General features: G+C 44.2%; 1 protein-coding gene across 3 annotated transcripts; it reads right to left on the bottom strand.

The window, feature by feature from the left end:
- Window positions 1-985: 985 nt before the first annotated feature.
- Window positions 986-18041, bottom strand: stk40 (serine/threonine kinase 40). 3 transcript variants are annotated; one of them, XM_073485380.1, is made up of 11 exons: window positions 17856-18041; window positions 14384-14510; window positions 13785-13870; window positions 13005-13148; window positions 11699-11923; window positions 10902-10954; window positions 7051-7166; window positions 5504-5648; window positions 5021-5140; window positions 4817-4901; window positions 986-4568 (listed from the first exon to the last, which is right to left on the bottom strand). In XM_073485380.1, the coding sequence occupies exons 2-11, from the start codon at window positions 14499-14501 to the stop codon at window positions 4350-4352; spliced, it is 1311 nt and encodes a 436-aa protein (XP_073341481.1). In that variant the 5' UTR covers window positions 14502-14510; window positions 17856-18041; the 3' UTR covers window positions 986-4349. The 3 variants fall into 3 exon arrangements, with proteins under 3 accessions (XP_073341481.1, XP_073341480.1, XP_073341482.1); XM_073485379.1 differs by having other exon boundaries at window positions 17865-18041; XM_073485381.1 differs by lacking the exons at window positions 14384-14510; window positions 17856-18041 and adding an exon at window positions 13973-14148.
- Window positions 18042-18674: the final 633 nt, after the last annotated feature.

The following is an 18674-nucleotide window of genomic DNA, read 5'->3' as shown; positions in this document are numbered from 1 at the left end:
TTTGAATCTCTCCGGAGACTTGGATGACACTGCATGGAACTAAAATGGCTCCATACAGCCCGTCTAGCTGGGATTTGGATTAGATGAGCTGTATGGAGCCATTTATTTTTGTTTCGGTTGAGTTTTCTTTTTACATTTTAAAATAAGTCCCCATCTACTTCAGTTGTTTCAGAGAATGCTGTAAGGCTATTTTGCTGCAAAGGTCCAGAAATGTTTCTTTGGATTTCACCCGATTTTCGATCTGCATGAGTAGATAATGACTGAATTTTCATTTTTGGGTTCCTTCAAGACTTAACTCCCTTCAGTGGGAGCCACTTTTGTGCTCTAAAAGTCATCACTGAGGAATAAAAAAGGACCAAAAAGGTGTTCAGTGACTGTTCACGCAACATTTGCACATGCCATTATCACAGATTTAGTCCAATGTGTCTCTCAGGGGTACATATGATGAGATTTCCATGTGTATCTGTGTGTATTGTTTGGCAGGCATTACATGATTTCTAATGGAATTAATGCCTTGTTCATGAGAGTGTGTGTGCTCAAAGGCCTGAGTTGAGGTGGGGGGGGATTGGCAGAGCAGCCCAGAGGGTCCAGCGGTGCTGTCAGTCGACAGGAGGCTTCCTGTTTGAGCACGTCTACCTCGCTCTGGTCCAAAACCCCGACTTACCGCAAGACTGAGGTGGTGTAGACGCACAGAGACTCAATTATTCTATGTTCTGTTCATTCTTCATACAGGTTTCACCCTCTGAGGTCTGAGACCACATCACGTAAAAGCACATACAGACGGCTGGCACTGTACAGCTGAACAGTTTCTGTAGATGGCATTGTCCACATCTGGTAGAGAAATATGTGGACGCCAAACAAAGAAGAACATTGAGTGTAATGTGCCAGCATTAAATCTCCGGCTCCTACTGCACCCTAGAGCTTCAATTTTTAAGAAAGTGCTCCACCTGCTGGCTGTAAAAGGGAATACAAAGACATGACAAAGTTGAATGTTTCCATATCAAAGTTTATTGCTGACATGCATGTAGAGATCTGATGAAGTAGAAAAATATGTTTTTTTATACAAACGTGTTTTTCATCTGTACAAGTACGCAGTTTTCTGTATCTAGATGCCCATGACCGACCAAGCAGCTTACAACACATTGTCCCATTGGGTTTAACCTACACCACGTTTCATATCCTACACCAAGTTTCCAGTTGAAACAGTCAGCAATATATTGGTCATATACTGAAGACTTCGGACTTTAGAAGCAGGGGGAAAAAAAATCCATTATAAAAATCAAACTGGGGAAAATAAATAAAATTTGACTTCTCGTCTAATTAAGTGGTATTTCTATTTTGGTTTGTAGTTTCCTGTAGGACCCAAAGGAGTACATTATCTTCAAATTCTCTATCAGTTGGCACACTTTTCAAGTTTAAAATCATGCAACACTCACATGTTTTACACAGAGTTTAACCTCACACTATTTCCATGCTTTTCAGTCCACATCGCAGTCTACCAATACAACTCTGTCAAACAAACATTGAACGTGGTACAATCCACTAGCTAGAGAGTGAAACACTTTTTGATTATGGGGTGGCGGGGGACGAAAAAACATCTGGAATGTTGTGGAAGATGGCTTAAGACACTTCCCACAGACGATCAGTTAATGTCAGCATTCAGCAATGGCTACAGTGTTCATTAAACACCCTGTTCTGATGGAACGATCTAGACTACTACAATACTGCTGTATACCCATGGAATTCACATTGAGGTGGGAGAAAGCAGACAGCTCTCAAGACATTAATTTCGCCTCCGGATGTGGTGGTTGATGGCCAACGTGGCCCATAATGCACGTCAATCGGCATGTGTTGAAACGGGGTTGGTATCTCGCTGAGTGGAACTACATACATTATGACTGGCGCAGTCATGATGGTACATATTTACATACTGACCAGAGAGTGCAGCCTTGTGTGGGGATTTCTGGGGGTTAATGATGGGAGAAAAAAAAAAACAACACTACAAAATCCCCTCCTGTAAATCAAGATAATGTGCGAGTATCATTTTCTGTAAAAAATAGAACTATGCAAAAGTCAGTCTCGTTATTAGTGTAGCTTAAGTTGACCACAGACTCTGTGGCAAAATGGCAAGAAAATGATTCAGGAAAAAAGACACAAAAACAGATGCTACACTTTCATGAATGTGGCAGAAAAGGATCCGAATGAGAATCACTGTGAGCTCACACTTCTTAAAGCTGGGAGAGCAGAGATTTGGGGCCTGTGCACCTATTAGAAGATATCTCCATTTAAAATAACAGTTTAGACAGGCTATAATCAATGTCCGTGATGCAAGCCCCAGTGGTTTGGGGGGTGAGGGGGGGCCACACAAGTGAATAAATAAATCAACATGAAATTACAAGGAAAAAAAAAAAAAAAGATGTAAAGACAGTTGAAAATATTCCAGAGCCTATGTTCATGCAATCAGTTTGAATATAAATAGGAAGAAGTCTAGAGAGCCTAAAGCAGGTACCAATACGCAAAGGCAAGTTGCAGTGTACAGATGCCTAACAGTCACTGGTTAGTAGCTTTGCCATGGTTTGATAAAAGAGAAGAATGCATTAATAGCCAAGAAGACCCAGCAACTAAGCTTAAAACCTGTGAGTCTGTATTTTCATTTCTCTACGAAATATTACAGTATCGATTACCAGCCACCAGCGAGCCTCTGTATAAAGAGCCAACATGGTGAGATAATACAAGCATGTACAAGTTGAGCTAGAGAGAGGGCTTGAGAATGGCAATAGATATGTGAGATTTTCCAACCTTAAGAAAGCATTCACGGCAATCATGACAATCGCAATAACATTCAGTCAAGCCCCGTCTTAGCAAAGCCCGCTCTGGTTTTCACAGTGTCTGCCACTGAGGCAGGCCAGATAACAGAACACAAATGATTGGAGGATAGCTTAAAGGGTCTGTGACTGTCAGAGGTTAACAGCTCGACAGCTCTGCAGACCCTTGTTTTGCCTGGCCCGAGAAACACACGCGTACACACTCATGGATAACTGCAGACGTATCAAAGCGTAGATGACAGTTCACATTCACACTGAAAAAAATCTTGTCCCATGATCTGTCTTGATAAAAGAGAAACAGGGAAGTTGGAATACCTGGAAGCCATTTGATTCTGAATGAGGCTGTGGGTACCAGTTTCCTTGGCTAAGAGTAATTTTAAGACATGATTTTTGGCAATAGAAACATGACAGTGCCTGATCTTCACTATAATGGCACCGAGAAAGCGTTACCATCAATATGCCTTGGCAGGGAGGATCCAACAGTTTTTCCCATTCAGTTCTTGGCATTGTGACTTCCAGGTACCTCACACTAGCTGCCTAGATGCTAAAAATAGATTTCCACAGGGATGAGCAAAAGCAGGAGACAATGTATGCTGCAAATATCAAAGGATGCACGTACACATACTTTGATATTCACCATCTTCAATCAAAAGGTAGGGATAAAATGCTACTTATTAAGGTAAATATGATAAAAAGCTTATTCAGATTTTTCGAAACCACTGAAAAGGTTTCAAAGCATCATCACTCTGACAGAAAACATTAATGCTTTATGTCACTGGTGGCATCAAGACTCCATTGTTACAATCCCTTGTCTCAGAACAGTGAGCATGGTTTACCAACAGAGAAGAGAGACAGAGAGGTAGATTGATTTGAAGTCAACAGACAGGACCAGTCTGGATCATTATCGGTACAGGAAAACAGAGGAAGAGGAAGGAGTGGGAGGAGGGTGGAATGGAGGTATAGAGAAGTGACATCTGTGATCAGTTGATCTGACTTGAGGCAATACCATTAACCACTAGGGAAGAGAAGGGGTTGCTACATGATTCTGGTCCTGTATTGCTCAGGGGATCCAGAGTTGATGAGGAAAGTGTTACAGTAGGGAGATCTCTGAGGAGGAGGAGGAAGGGGTTAATCGTCTCTTCAACACTCCAGGCAGAGCCTTGTGTTAGCCCCCTGTGTGACTGTGCCATCAGCTTGGTTGCACAGTGAGATCTGACTGTGTGGGACCTGAGGGCTAGGAACCTTTGGTTCAGATCTTCCTCCGGGGCTTTCCATGTTTCACTAGAGGATCCAGACATGAGGAGTGAAGTTCTAAATAGGCAGTTTGTTCTGGTGCCCTCCTCACGCAGGCTCCACATAGCTTGCCCAAAGCCCACCTACGAATGGGTCTGTCTGTACCCTGGTTCAGGCTGGGCCTCCTATATGCGAGTTCAGTTTTAGAGCTTGTCCTCCTCAGTCCTTTCTGGACTCCGCAGGACTGTACACCCTGGAGAGGTCAGACAGGCTGAGATTGGTAGCTGGGGACTACTTCCGGAGGAAACGTTGTGCCAGGATGGCGGCATCTAGCGGGCTGACAGGCTGGGCGTCGTGGCCCAGACGCCTCACAGGTGGGATGCTGCCAAACTGGCGCTTGGTGAGAAAGCTCTTGGCCTCGTGGATAGTGTTCTTCTCTTCAGCCAGCAGCAGCTGCTGGCGCATGTAGTTCTCAAACTCGTACTGTGAAGACTCTTCTATCACCTTGGCCTGAGGGAAGAAAATGTATTCTGTTCAATGTGCTGCGACATCTGAGGCGATTGAAATAAACATGTTCTCTGAGTGTATCTGAGAAGTAATAAAAAAAGTGGCAAAAAACACAGGAAAAAGATGAATTTGCGTCACATGATTACATCTCGGTAACTCCCAATCTTAAATAGCTCTATTTTAGCTTCTCTGGATATATCCAACTGGCTCCATATTCAGATCTGTGATGTCATTCTTCTCTAATAATTTACCTCTTGCAGATTATCTGGGTGATTGACCTGATCGTCAATATCCGGGACCACCTGCAGGGGGCCACTCAACGATGAAACAGACTGCCTGTGATAACGGTAACAACAACAATGACGATTAATAACAGTGAGTATGCCAGTTTGAAATAACCTGTGTAGAATCACTTATGTAATTTTTCAAACATCCAGCAGGGGGGAGGCAATTACCATGAGGCAATGATGACACCGAGAGACTCCAGCACCTCTCCTGCAGTAAGCCTCTGCTGAGGGTCCAACACCAGCAGCTTTCGGATCAGGCACACTGTGTTCTCTGACACGCGACCGTCCCTGTGAGGAGGTGGACGAGAACAGAAGGGACAGTTTTATTTGAAAGTCCACAGAGCAACTACTGAAAGACTATACTGCCAGTTCTTCGGGTTCAAACTGAATATGAAAATGTGGTCATTTCTCAGGAAATGTTCTGCTTAAAATAAAACAAACATCTTTAATCCAGTTGAAGTATGCAAAAATATTTGGTCGAAATATATAAACAATGACTCATTTTGAGGGAGACATTTCTGTCACTTTAAAAACAGTATAGAATAAACAGTACAAGCGCTGTGCTTTTAATATGCTGTCACTGTTGTCAGCAGTTAGATTCCATTGCTTTGAATCTCCACCAAATGTCACATGCACAGGACAAGTACTCACTCTGGGATGGAGTACTCAGCAGCCTTGATCTTGCGGAAGAGCTCTTGAGGTATGCTGTCATAAAAGGGGAACTGGCCGTAGAGCATGGTGAAGAGGACCACGCCAAGAGCCCACATGTCACTGGGTTTACCACGGTACGGTCGACCTGGAGACAGGAAGGAGAAATCAAGATCAGTGAGATTAACAAATGTGGCGTTTGAAATGGTGACAGCAAAGTGCTTCAGCGTTTGTTTAGCGCAATGACAGTTTATGCCCTGTGTGACTCAAGGGTGATCAACCTTTTAACAAGTTCAATTCCTGTAGCATCGCCAGGTCTAATGATTAACAAGATGTGCAAACACAAACACGTGCAATGACTCCTGATCCATTACATTTCCTAGAAATTTCCAGCACACTATGAAAATGGGAGGGCAGTTTTTATAATTCTCCCCCAGTCATTAAATCAGTCATGGATCTGTGATGAAAAAACTGGAGCTGGTGAGGGTGGAGGATCACGACTGTGCATGACCATAGGCAGTGTTGTTACAGCCAGGCAGGCAGGAGCAACAGCAGCAGGCAATTATGTTAAAGCTTGACACACACACGCACATGCACACGCACACGCACACGCACACACGCGGGGGATGGGAGGGGAAGGGGGTAGATGGGAGTAGTTTCCCTCTAGTGAGTCATCAGTGTGTGAGTCACTGAAGCTCTGTTTAATTGTGTGCCTGTCACGTTATGCTGATATACACGCCCGGGTTATAGCTACAGTTTGAGTGGTTGGAGGTGAAAGATTTCTGTTTGAAATGATCCTTCTTAATCTTGTACACAGTCCAGGACGATGTTCTGGAAATCAGTGTATTAAATGGATGGAAGTGCATGCTAAAGCATCAACCTGATAGGTGTGTGGCACTCTGGTCTGCACATTTACTTTGCGAAATGAGCATTGTGAAGCCATACAATACAAAGAAATGGATTTCTGCTTTTGTCAGACAAAGGAAATGTTTCACACAAAGAGGAAAGTAACTTCCTCTGCAGACACATACCATGAGAAAATGCAACATCACCGTGATTACAAAAACAACGACAGAAAAAAGAAGCTATTCCGAGCTTTTGTCAGTCCGAGATTGCAACATAACCTCTTCCTTGTTGCTTAATAACCGGAAAACCCAACACAAGAATGATTAATGTTGTGCAATGCTCTTTTAAAAGAATCCCAGGATCTTATCTGGACCCCGCTCAACAAAGGTCACTTTTCTAACCAGAATGATCTGGTATGGCATTTTGGGAAGTACATTAACAATTGTTTCATTTCCAGTTAAAGCACTTTAACCCTATTTCACATCTTACAGTGGAGGGTGCTGAATCCAGGGCAGTGAGGAAGGTTTTTACACCTCTACACATGTCATCACACACTGCAAAAACAGGTGCCACTTTTGGCAGGTGAACATCGTCCAGCTTTTCTCACTTTCAAAAATGGACATTCCCTGACCGACTGTCTCAAAAGTACCTTTTGATTGTCCTTTAAAATGAGCATGCATGCAACATATAGGTTTTTCACTCACTGCTTAATACATCAGGGCTAATGTAAGCCGGACTTCCTCTCTGGTCTTTCAGCAGGTCGTCCTCGCTCACCAGGTGCTTTCCCAGGCAGAAGTTGGTTATGGTAATTCGGTGAGTCCTGTAAGAAATGAAAACACATTTGATAAGTACCTTTTAAATTTAAATCAGAAATGAAACAAATATTCCCACTGCTTATAAACAGCCTCCCCCCCCACCCCCCGAAATCTCTTTAACTTGATCAAACCGTGGCGAACACTTAGCCAAACAGTGTTACTCATCCTGACAAAATGCAAGTTTAGAATGTGCAACACTGAACACTCACAGCATGAAGTAAACACAGGCTGATGGAGACACGGAGAACTTGTGAGCGTGTCTTGTTGTTTTAATAATCTCGTGGTTCGCTGAGCCTTAAAAATATATCAGGATCTGAAGCCTGCCAGATGCAAAACAGAGTGTGCACACCCTTATTAGAAGAAAGTGTCCCGTCTAATGTTACACTTGCAGGTAAGACATATATTTTTGTCATTAAAAAAAGGGCCCTGAAACTCTTGACCACCCTACATTAGAGTTTATTTTAGATAATTCTTTTATCCATGTTCTTATCGCACCCGTGTGTTCTTGTTTTTGTACCTTTCCATTTATATAAACTCTAATGCTCTACACAAAGTAAGTTTATGACGTCGCTGTTTAGCCGATGGCCATCTTCCTACATTAGGCCTGAGACATTTCGAGAACAAGACCAGTCCAGACACAGTAGCGCTTCAAAGTCTGAGACAACCCACTGCTGTTACAAGCAATGTTTGATTAATTTGGTTTCTGTGGAAACAATGTGGCACTATAGGATTTTTCTCTGAGTCATCAAGGTAAATTTAGTTTGCTTGTGGTGGAGTGAAACCTAACATTATTAAAGCCGAGGGACTATGGACTGTTCTATATCTCTGTTCTTTCAGCAGAGAAAGAGAGAATAAAAAAAGCCGCACTTTGACAAACATATGAGTCAACCTGTGGCTTGGGATAATTGTCTCGATGACTAAGCCTGCATGGTGATGGGCTGGCAACGAATATATAAAGCTCGCGAAGATTTAAAATATGTACACAAACACGCAACTTCAAGGGCACCCACGCAATCACTCCCATGGTGAACACGCACACGTGAAAATGTACTCAAAAACACATGAGCATGCACAAAAGCTATGGTCTAGAGCCCGGGTCCTCTCAGGATCACGCTCTTCGCCCACATCCGCTTTCTAAAAAGCCTGAGGTCAACAACAGCTTCCCCTATTCTCTCTCACTTTCACACTCTGCTCCATCACACACACAGACACACACACATACACATACACACACACACTCATTGCTCCCATTACAGCATCTGGAGCCAATTTCTGTCAAACACTCAATTTTCAACCAAATGCTCCAATCCCAATCTTCCCCTCAGAACATTCAAATCACGTTATTTCCAGTGACTTATGTGATTCAACCCTTCAACAGCTTTGGTGATCCAAGTCTTTATAACCATACAGTGGCCTTGTGATCTGCACAAGGATGGACCAGAGGAACAGAGCGCAGTGCTTCAAGGACCCTCGACATAAAAGCTTCCTTTATGGAGGAGTCTGTCCTTTTGTCTGTGTGCATCACGACTCAGGGTTCTATTCTTGCACCGGAGATTGGGTAAATGAAATTGCATGTTTGCCTCGTGAGGCAAGGGTCCCTGAGGACTGAAGAGAGACCACACCGTCTCACGCTTCCTGGTCATGTGACCCCGGCTAAGTCAGGAAACCAGAAACCTAAACAGCCCTGACTTCTCTTTCCCCCCCGCAACATTTTGCTGAAAATACACCAGCTGACGAGAAAGGAGGTTAAGCGCAGGGCAACTTTTGCAGACAGCAGCAAATTTCATTTCTCAGAAATGTTAGCGACTAATGACTTGGAGGGTTATACTAGGAAGACCCAAGCTTTATTGAAACAAATATTTTACCCTAATTTCTAGAAAGGATGGCATTATTGAATTATGGCTACCACTAGTCCAATATTGTTTTAAGCTTCAAAAACAGCAATTTCAAAGATAATTCAGCACAGAACAAACAAAAAAATACAATCTAAAAACTCTCCATCCCTGAGATAATAAAATAATTACGTGATTTACGATATAAACTAACAGGAGCTCTCTGGGAGGAATAAAAACAAAACATGAATGTCCCTTTCGAAATATAACAAAAATTTAGGAAGTCAAAACAGCTTAGACACGAGTTGTCAATGTCCCTGCAGATTGATTTATGACATCCTGCTTTCATAACAGCTGGCTCTGCAAGAGGAAATCACATCATTCTTGCATAAACTGCTGAGCTTGTTGATGGTAGCGGTGCATTTCCCAGAGTGACGACAAGTGGCTGGAGAGGAGAGGGGATTTTGGGATCGGTCTGCATCTTAAATTGCCTGTGTCCTTCCCATACTGACTGTACATTCATACACATCCAGGGTGGAGTGACGGAGGAAATGTGCAAGCAGGCAAAGTGAGGTGCATAACGGAGACGGGAAAAGTGAAATGAAAAAAAAAAGGGATGTGACAAAGAGGATAAAACCGAAAGACAATGAAAGGAAAGGGGTTGGGGTGTATTAGAAAATAGAGAAAAAGCAGAGTAGAGGGTGATAAATGATGACTATGTGTGTGCATGTGTATGTGTGTGTGACATGCATTGCTGTGTGAGTCAGCTCTGAGCTATGGGGCCTTTGGCAGACCTCTCCTTTGTCTCCAGCTGGGACGGAGTGTTCCGCTCGTCTGCTCTTCGCCCTGCCACCCTCCTCCCCTGGCCAAAACACTCTCCTGTTTCATCACCACCACCACTACCACTGCTGCTGCTGCTGCCGGTGGAGGTCTGAGATGCAGAGTGTATGTGGTAAAAAGATAAGCCGGCAGCCCAACATCTCAATGCACCTACTCAGACATACATATTCATGCATGAGAAGTGACTGAGCAGAGTGTGAGACAACTCTGGGATTACACTCACTTGTGCGTGATGCAGGCGTGCTCGATGTTTGGATGTGAAGGTGTGTTTAAGCAAGCGTAGGAACAGAGAGTGTGTGTGTGTGTTAGTCATGTCTTTCCAAATGAAAAGACTGACTCTGTGGGATGATTATCAGTCTCCAAGAATTTGCGTGCAGACCTCTGCAACCTTCCATAGGTTCTATGCAAAATCTAGCTGAATCATCTCAACTTAAAAAAGCAGGTAGTAGCTAAAATACATACAGTGAGAGGGTGGCTTTTCACCACACACACACACACACACACACACACACACACACACACACACACACACACACACACACACACACACACACACACAAAATGGTGCTGGGAGAAGACTTTACAGATGAGTAGTTTTCCATTCTGCAGGGCCTATCTGAACTGCAGCACACTGTGACCCGAGGTGCACTCACCAGGGTCCTGTGTGCTAGCCATCCCCAAATTCTCTCCCACAGAGAACAAAGCAGTGGCATATTCTCTACTCTGTTTTGCACCAGAGTCCAGTCCCCCCCGCGCTTCCCAAAAATCTGACGATGGGGAATGAATCAGCCTTTACTCAACACACAGACATGGACCGAGAGTCAGGCACAAGAGAGCAAAGCTTTAGGTCCCTACGACTGATCTCACTCCTAGTCTGAGAATGTGACCCCTGCTTGGGTTTACAGCCAAATGCACACTAGATACAGGCTGCTGGGGCCTCTCTCACACACGTGAGCCGAGACAGAATGACTTACTGGCAGGCTAAAATGACTGACCCGGTATAATGAGAGAGGTTACTGGCCAGCAAACTGAGTGATGAGGTCGTATGAGTGAATGCACTTCTCTTACCGTTTGTTCAGCACCATGTTTCCCAGCTTGAGGTCTCTGTGCACAATGTTTTTCTGCACACAGGAAAGAAAGAGGAGAAAGGAAAAGAAATGTTTGGTCAAATCAAGATGAGGGAATCACTGGTATCAAAACAATCAGTGTTTTTGAGAGTGGCATGCACACATGGGAGATGAGTAATCAGAAGAGAATGTGGAACTAGCTAACAATAACAAAGCAACTGCTCCTACAGTGGACAAAAACAATGTAGTATCCAAGATTTCTGCATTGATGAAAATAGAAAAAGGCGTGCCCATATTTTCTTTCCAGCACACTGTTGGGTAGTAGGGCTGCAAGTAACGGTGATTTTCATTGTTGATTAACTGAGAAAATAAAACGGATTAATCTTTGGGAGTGCATGTGTCAAAATGCAGGCAGCCTGTTGCTCCTGCTCATTCGCCTTCTTCTTTTACCATACTTGTCTAATCTACCAATTTCCCCTCTGGGATCAGAAGTCTATAAAATGTCAGAACATGGACAAAAATGTCTATCAGTGTTTCCCAAAGCCCAAGATGATGTCCTCAAATAACTTGTTTTGTCCATAAGCCAAAAGATATTCAGTTTACAGTCTTAGGGGAGTAATCAAACAAGAAATTATTCACTTTTAAAAAGCAAGAGTCACTCTTTTAAAAAAAAAAAAATTACTTGATTATCGAGAATAGTTGGCAATATATTTAATAGCTTTCAACTAATCACTCAATCTTTGCATCTTTATTAGGTAATAGAATCGGTATCACCTTTGTACACCTTTCTACACTCACCTTATGAAGGGCCTCCACCACACGCACCACGTCGTAGAAGATGACGATGGCCTCGCGCTCGCTCAGTCGTTTCTCCTTTATAACATAATGCTGGAGGTTTATTAGATCTGCCGTCTTGTCGCTGAAGTCGTGAGCACACAGGCAGTCGAGCACGAGGCAAATCCGCTTCTTCATCTTTCGCACTTTGTTGGCCTCCACGTCCTCCACTATTTCGTAGGCTCGATCCTGGGAAGCAACAACAAAGACTAAGTGTGAGCAGCTATCTTCACTCAGGTGCTTACTTTGAAAGTGGACAGAGCTGTTGATGTATGATGGACACACTTTCCAAAAGCATCCAATCAATATAAGTCGAGGCATCCATGGATGCATCGAACTGAATGGATTCTTGTGCCATACTGGCTGATTAAGCGGATTCATTCAGCTTAGAAAGACATTCAAGCAGGGTAGAGGCCATCAATCACCAGCCTGCATGCAGCCGATGCGAATAAGATACATCTACCCCTCCACAGCGGGTGGTGGAGGACGAATAACAAAAGGTCATTCCTCTTCTTCCAACTCCAGTCTTAGCAGAGTCACCACCTCTCATCGATTTCTGTATCAGGTTGTCAGTTTTTTTTTAGATGCAGTCAGCACCTCTGAAAGCATACATTATTAACTGGTTCTCTCACAGTGGTGATGCACTATAATAATCCAATCAATATTGCAGGCCTAAATGAATCAGAGTGCATGGCTCAATGCTGCTATTCTGAGAACACCGGCAGAGTGGAACAGACAGGATGTGAAAGAGAGACAAAGGAGAAAAACACACAGAGAGAGAGAGAGAGTGAGAGACAGAGAGAGAGAGAGAAGGCAGATGGAACAATAACAAAGTTAAAGGAGGAGGCAGACGGGAAGACAGGTGAGGGAGGGGGCTCATTGTGAATGGATGGGGCTGTGAATCGAGAACGACTGCAGATAAATATGGCTTATAATGGTGCTCCCACTTCTCTATTGAAACAACCCTGATAAGGAAAATGCAAGCAGCTGGCCGGACTAATGGCAAGCTCACCTCTGCTATTACCGAGCTGATAAGAGCATGCTGTTGCTTGTACTTACATCGTGAACTGAACGGAAAGTGACAAAAAAAACTTCTCTGTGGTAATGTTGGCATATTTATCATGTTCAACTATACAGAACATTCGCCCACACAGTGCTGAGTAATACACCACAGACTATAAGAAACTCTTCTTTTTTGCTCATGATATTAATTATCATCTGCCAACAGAAATGTAGCTTCATTGCCAAACGTGTGCCGGTCTCCGTCTACCTGGAATAGGCCGTGGTGGTGGACGACCCCATCCTGGTTGTGCAGCAGAGAAAGGAGGGAGTACTCTGTGTGCAGCAGCATCTTCCCCTGCCTCTCCTCCTGAGTCTCTCCTGCAGAGTCCACCCGCTCCTCCAGCGTCAGGATCTGCCGTAACCACACAACACACACACACAAACACACACGACCAGAGCAAACATTAGAGGTCACGAGACAGGAGCTCGTACAGGATCAGACAGCGGAAAGAGAGCTTTAACCGTTTAGTATGAAGCTAATCTTCAGCCCTGACACTTAAGCTTTTAAATGACTCAAGACATGACATTAAGCTACATCTGCTACACATTTAACAACAAGGAGATGGTATAACATCACTGCAGTTTAAAACAGTGGCTCATTACTTATGTGAAGTAAACAAGCTGTGCAGCAGACACCAAGGCGCTGAAGTCATGGGTATGAGGGGAGGGACCTGCACTGATTCACTACATGGTCGTGGGGGTTAAAAGTTGACATTCCAGGTGGGGTGCTACCTTCTTCCCTTCTTCTATAGCCCCCTCCCTTGTGTAACAGACACTGGATAGCCCCAATAAACAGATTGCCCGGCTGAAGTTTTGTTGTTTGCACCAGACTGAAACAGGCGGCCATAAAATGAACAAAGATGTGTACCAGGACATCATAGCTTTGTGTTGAATGTCATGCCAATTTTTAAATTGATTTGTGTGCTTAACTCATTACGTTTGAGAGACAGGAAAACACATAAAAACATGCCAGCCCCGACAGACTTACTTTGAGCTGATAGAAGTCATCGGTGCCGTCCTTTCTGGCCAGACACTGGACTATGCTGGGCACTGGTGAGTTGCCCAGGCGAGGCCCTGCAAGGATAAGAAAAGGAACAGCTGCATGACCAAAAGGCAGGCTGCATGCCGGAGTGTGTGCTCTCGCTGCAACTCATTAAAGGCTGCATGTGCACGTACCCATTAACACCCCAAGTGTAATGTTTTCCTTGGCACTCTGCATTGCAAATAGTTGGGGAGTTGTGGAGTAGAAAACATCCAAGTTTGAGAGTATGGGATAGAAATACATGTTCCAGAGGGAGGAAATAACCTGGCTCCAACACAGACTCGGACCTTTCTGGCCGATGTCATGGGGATCAGCAAAATTCTTCACATTCTTGTCTCAGGCGTGAGTGCACACAGAGACACCCCACGACTCTCTTCTGCAGTCACACACAAACGCACATATCTTTCCTTATTACCTGCACATGCACACAGGTTACACATGCTCACAAAAAAATGACACACTACGTACAACCTCAGCCGCACATACACTTTCAGCCATTATTTCTATAATTTTGGGGCTTGTGTAAACACTAGTAGCTTCCTCACCAAGGATGAAGGGTCCGGCTCTCTTGGCGTTGTTGCCGGATATCCCAGGACATTGCAGCTTGCTGGCCCTGCCTGATGTCTCTCCAGCCCCCTTCTCCGACGAGCGCCGCTTGGACATACTGGAGCTCTGCAGGGGAATATATCTGATTAGTACACGGGATAAAGATAGTCAAGTTAGAGGGTAAGTGCAAACATGTGACTGCAGGGACACAAACTGCTTAAGGAAAAATAACATCAGTAATCTGGAACCCAACAATGTTTTATAAATAATTAGTCAGTTTAAAAATAAAGACTATACCCAGAGCTTTACCAGTGGTCCTGCAGGCTGGTTGAGAGTGCTCTGATTAGTGAACAGTAGTGAAAGGAAGTAAACTTCAGGGCAGCTCCACCCAGCCTATTTTAAATATCCCTCCCACACATTTACCAACACCTCAGTGTGAATGTGAAGCCATTACGGCTCCATTCAGAGTGATGGCTGCTGGCGTCAAGGGCGACACCTCAGATTCAATCTCCCCAACAGGCAATGCGAATGAGCCACAATCTGCAATTTAAATTAAAAGTGCTTTCATGTAAATAAGATGAATTGCACCAACACAAAATTCTTTAAACAGAGGCATCTTTTATTTATGTCTCAGCACTGAACCACATGTCCATCTTTTGCTTGTCCTGCTGCAGTGGACACGGGTTTAGAAAATCCTTCTGCTCTTAATCTGCGTGTTTTATCTCAAAATCTGTACAGCCGGCTTATCTGTGCAGACCTTCCCCTGCAAGGACATGTGTGTTCGAACAAGGCTGAAAACAAAAAAAAGATAACAAGCCCTTACACTACGATAAGGAACTCTATTCACATGGCAGAAGAACCAGTGACACAATATGACACATCATCATTACACAAACTGCTTTAACTGCCGCAGCAGATCTCCCTCCCAGAATTCAGAGGTATGCTTTGTTTACTGATACTGAGTTCCAATGTGATGAAACCCCATCTGTTTCCTGTAACAGGGAAGTAGTGCCTTGAACCGAGAGGAATGACTCACCCTGCTGTCGTCCTGAGTTTCCATTGGACAAAAACACTTAAATGTCTAGGTGATGACACCAATAAGAGCATGAAACGTGCCCCCAAGCCTCTGACATGTGCACCATATCAACTGAATAAAAAAAAACCTCATTGAAGTCCACGAGAAAGGCAACACAAAGTAACATATCTGAGGTAAAGAGATCGCTGCCTGACAGCAGTGGCGTGCATAGTTTGGTCAACTACTTGAGAGGTGATTCAGACTAGTAAAATTCAAAGCACCTCAAACTGCAAACTAGGCATTGAGTTGAGAGCTGACAAACACTAAAAACACTTTAGAAAATGTAACCAGTCCTGCAAGTGGAACAAACTGGACAAAATTTATATTTTTAATGAATCAGGCCATCTTCCTGTTTCAAAACTAATCGTGCGCCACTCGCCAGTTGGCGTTTTTGGGCAGAGAGAGGAGGCAGGCCAGTTGGCAGTCAGTATGGGCTGATATGAATTCTCACTTCCATGAGGCTTTTTGTGATCCCAGACAGCAGACAGTGTCATCATCATGTCTCTCGCCCATCTGTCTCCATCTCCACTAGTCATCACCCACTGAGTCTGATGAGCTGAGGTTTTCTGACAGCATTTATGGCGCAAGCCAGAGTGACACCAAGTCACGCTGCCAATAGTAAGAGAACATCTTACTCTAGAGCGCACGAGGCAACGCAATGGATAATCCAGCAGCCAGAGCGATTGGCAGAATCGATAAACTACACACTGCTTCCAGTGCTGCCAGATAAATACATTTTAAATTGCTGGGTGAGTGCTAGATTGAATAAAATAAGCAGACAGTGTCAAAGCTAACGGGCATTTCATTTGGGGCCAATTCACACATTTTAAACAAGGTTATCTGCATGCATTTCCATTCTCTGCAGCTACATAGTCAGAGTTAAAAAAAAACAACATACCAATCCATGCACCTTGGACTTATAACACTAAACTGACTCATGGACACAAACGGCTCCACAACACACACCAAACGGTCCCAAGGCTATTCATCTACCTACTAAACACCAGCTGTAGTGCTGTGGAGCCAACCCCTGACACATCTAAAAAGCAAAGGTCAATGCAACCAACTAATGCACTGACCTAAATGACATCAGCGCGATGACAGCACACAGCTATCCTTTTCTGACACTGCTGAGCCTCTCTGCACAGCCAGTGATCTGGCAAGCAAGACTGCCTCTGCCTCTGACTGTACCAGAGGGAGGACGAGAACAGATACAGCCTCTGAATCATATCACACAAAAGGAGGAGAGACACGCTGCCGGTGCCCACGAGAAATGTGGGCTCCCTAAATAGTATCAGAACAAAACAACCACGTAGGTGTCTCAAGATCCACCCACCCAGACTCCATGCTACTTGTCTGGCTCTGCAGGAACAGCTTGATTGCTAAATCAAGGTAGTGTCAAGATGGACAGAGAAAGCATGGAGGCACTTGGGCAGGTATTAAACATGTAAGTGGATGAAGCTAGTTATAGACTGCAGGACCCAAATCTATGATGCCCACATATGGATCAAACACAAAGACATAAAAGCAACTCGAAGGTCACACAGGCTTCAATGAAACGTCAATCAATCATGTCAGCGTACACACCATCTACAACTATCTTACTGCAGCTGGCTGTATTATTGCAACAACAAGTCTGTGTACACAACGTATGAATCCACGGACGATAATAAATACAAATGCAGTCAGTGTCACACGTTGTTTGGTGCCATTTTGCGACCACAAGGTCTGGACACAGTCGAGTCCTGGCAGCGGACAGTGTAAACGAGACGGGTCGCGGAGTGAAACGCTGACGTTATGCCTTACAACTTGTGCAAAACCACTCCACAGACAGCTCATGACTCGAGAAGCCGGGTGCTAATGTGTTTAACCCACAACAATGACTATTTGACCACCCGGAGACGCTTTAAAACACACGCTGAGCCGCATTTTACACGGCGTGCGTGCGCGTAGACAACGTCTGACTGAGGTGAGCTGTTTAAATAAACAGAAACGTGACGCTACACGTTATTATTTTTTTTTTTACAATGTATGGGTAGCATAAAACAACGCTTAAGTGCATATATAAACTTAGCAGGACTAAAAAGCTGAGTGAATACCTCGGTTAAGGACGCTGCCACAGCTCCAGGCACACACCGGCCACACAAAGGGGCACACAACACAACAAGAGAGTTGGGCTTTCGGTGCAAACTACACCGAGCAGCCGCTAGCTCGGTTAGCTTCTTTAGCATGTACTCTTATATAAGCCAGAGAGTTTTTAGCATGATTGCTGGCGAGCGGCGTCGGCGCACACCGAGCCGGAGGCTACAGAGCAGCCGGGAGGCCATTTAAACAAAGTAGGTAATATTACAGCTGGCTAGCGTTGCCAGAAAGCTAGATAGCAGTGTAGTCGCTACCTCGCTTACCTCGAGCCAAAACCGCCGAGTAAAGTCTGCGTTGTCTGCTTACAACGTCGACATCTCTTGGGCAAACGCTGTGGTGGATGCGCGGAGCTTCTCGCTTAAACAGGAGAGACCACAGAGGGTTGGTTTCGGGTTGTTTAGCCTCTGTTACCGAAATGAGCAATTAAGGAAAAGCCTCCGCTCTCCGCTGATCGCATCTTTCCACAGCGACAGCGCCACCTGACAACGGAAATGACGCACATACTTATTTGATTGACAGCCGCGCTGGACCAATGGCAGCAGCCGTGTGTGTTTTCTTTTTTTCTCGTAAATGGTGGCGCACCGTGGCCTGATGACGACATTTTTTGCATAATAATAGTTGCAAAATGAAACACATTACGTCATAGTTGTCTGTGTGGGAAAAGTTTGACACAGTCAAATGAATCTTAAAGAGAAACTGATTTTTATGTTTTAAATAAAACTGATCTGAACAAAGATGTGCTAAAAGACCGCTGCTCCAAACTTTCAAAACATGTCTATATGCACATCAAAGTAGAGTTTTGCTTGATCTGGTGGTGTATCAGACCATCAGTGCTGCACAAAGTGTAGCACTTCAATAGTTGAAATGGGGATATTTTGGGCCCACGGGACAGACAGTAACACTCGAGCGATCAAAAGTTGTTGTATAATGTCTTCTGTAGTTTTAAAAGGTGCTTTCAAAGGTCTAAGAAATGAACCCTGATGATGTCATAGTGATGGTGGCTCAGAGGCGAACAATTTGCCTGTGTTACAAACTGCTGCCATGGAGCTAGAAATTTTAATCAAAAGAGAAAT

The sequence above is a fragment of the Pagrus major genome, chromosome 17 (genome assembly GCF_040436345.1).
Source record: "Pagrus major chromosome 17, Pma_NU_1.0".
In the NCBI taxonomy this organism is placed as follows: domain Eukaryota; kingdom Metazoa; phylum Chordata; class Actinopteri; order Spariformes; family Sparidae; genus Pagrus; species Pagrus major.
Note: the sequence above shows the minus strand (reverse complement) of the source record. Positions and strands in the feature narration are given on the sequence as shown.

Excerpts from the sequence above, each read along its gene's own strand:
- stk40 (XM_073485380.1), bottom strand. The coding sequence starts at position 14,501 with ATGTCCAAGCGGCGCTCGTCGGAGAAGGGGGCTGGAGAGACATCAGGC. Across the intron at positions 11,924-13,004 it reads ACCACCACGGCCTATTCCAG|GATCGAGCCTACGAAATAGT; the intron begins GTAGACGGAGAC and ends GTTGCTTCCCAG. Across the intron at positions 5,649-7,050 it reads TAGCCCTGATGTATTAAGCA|GTCGACCGTACCGTGGTAAA; the intron begins GTGAGTGAAAAA and ends TCCTGTCTCCAG.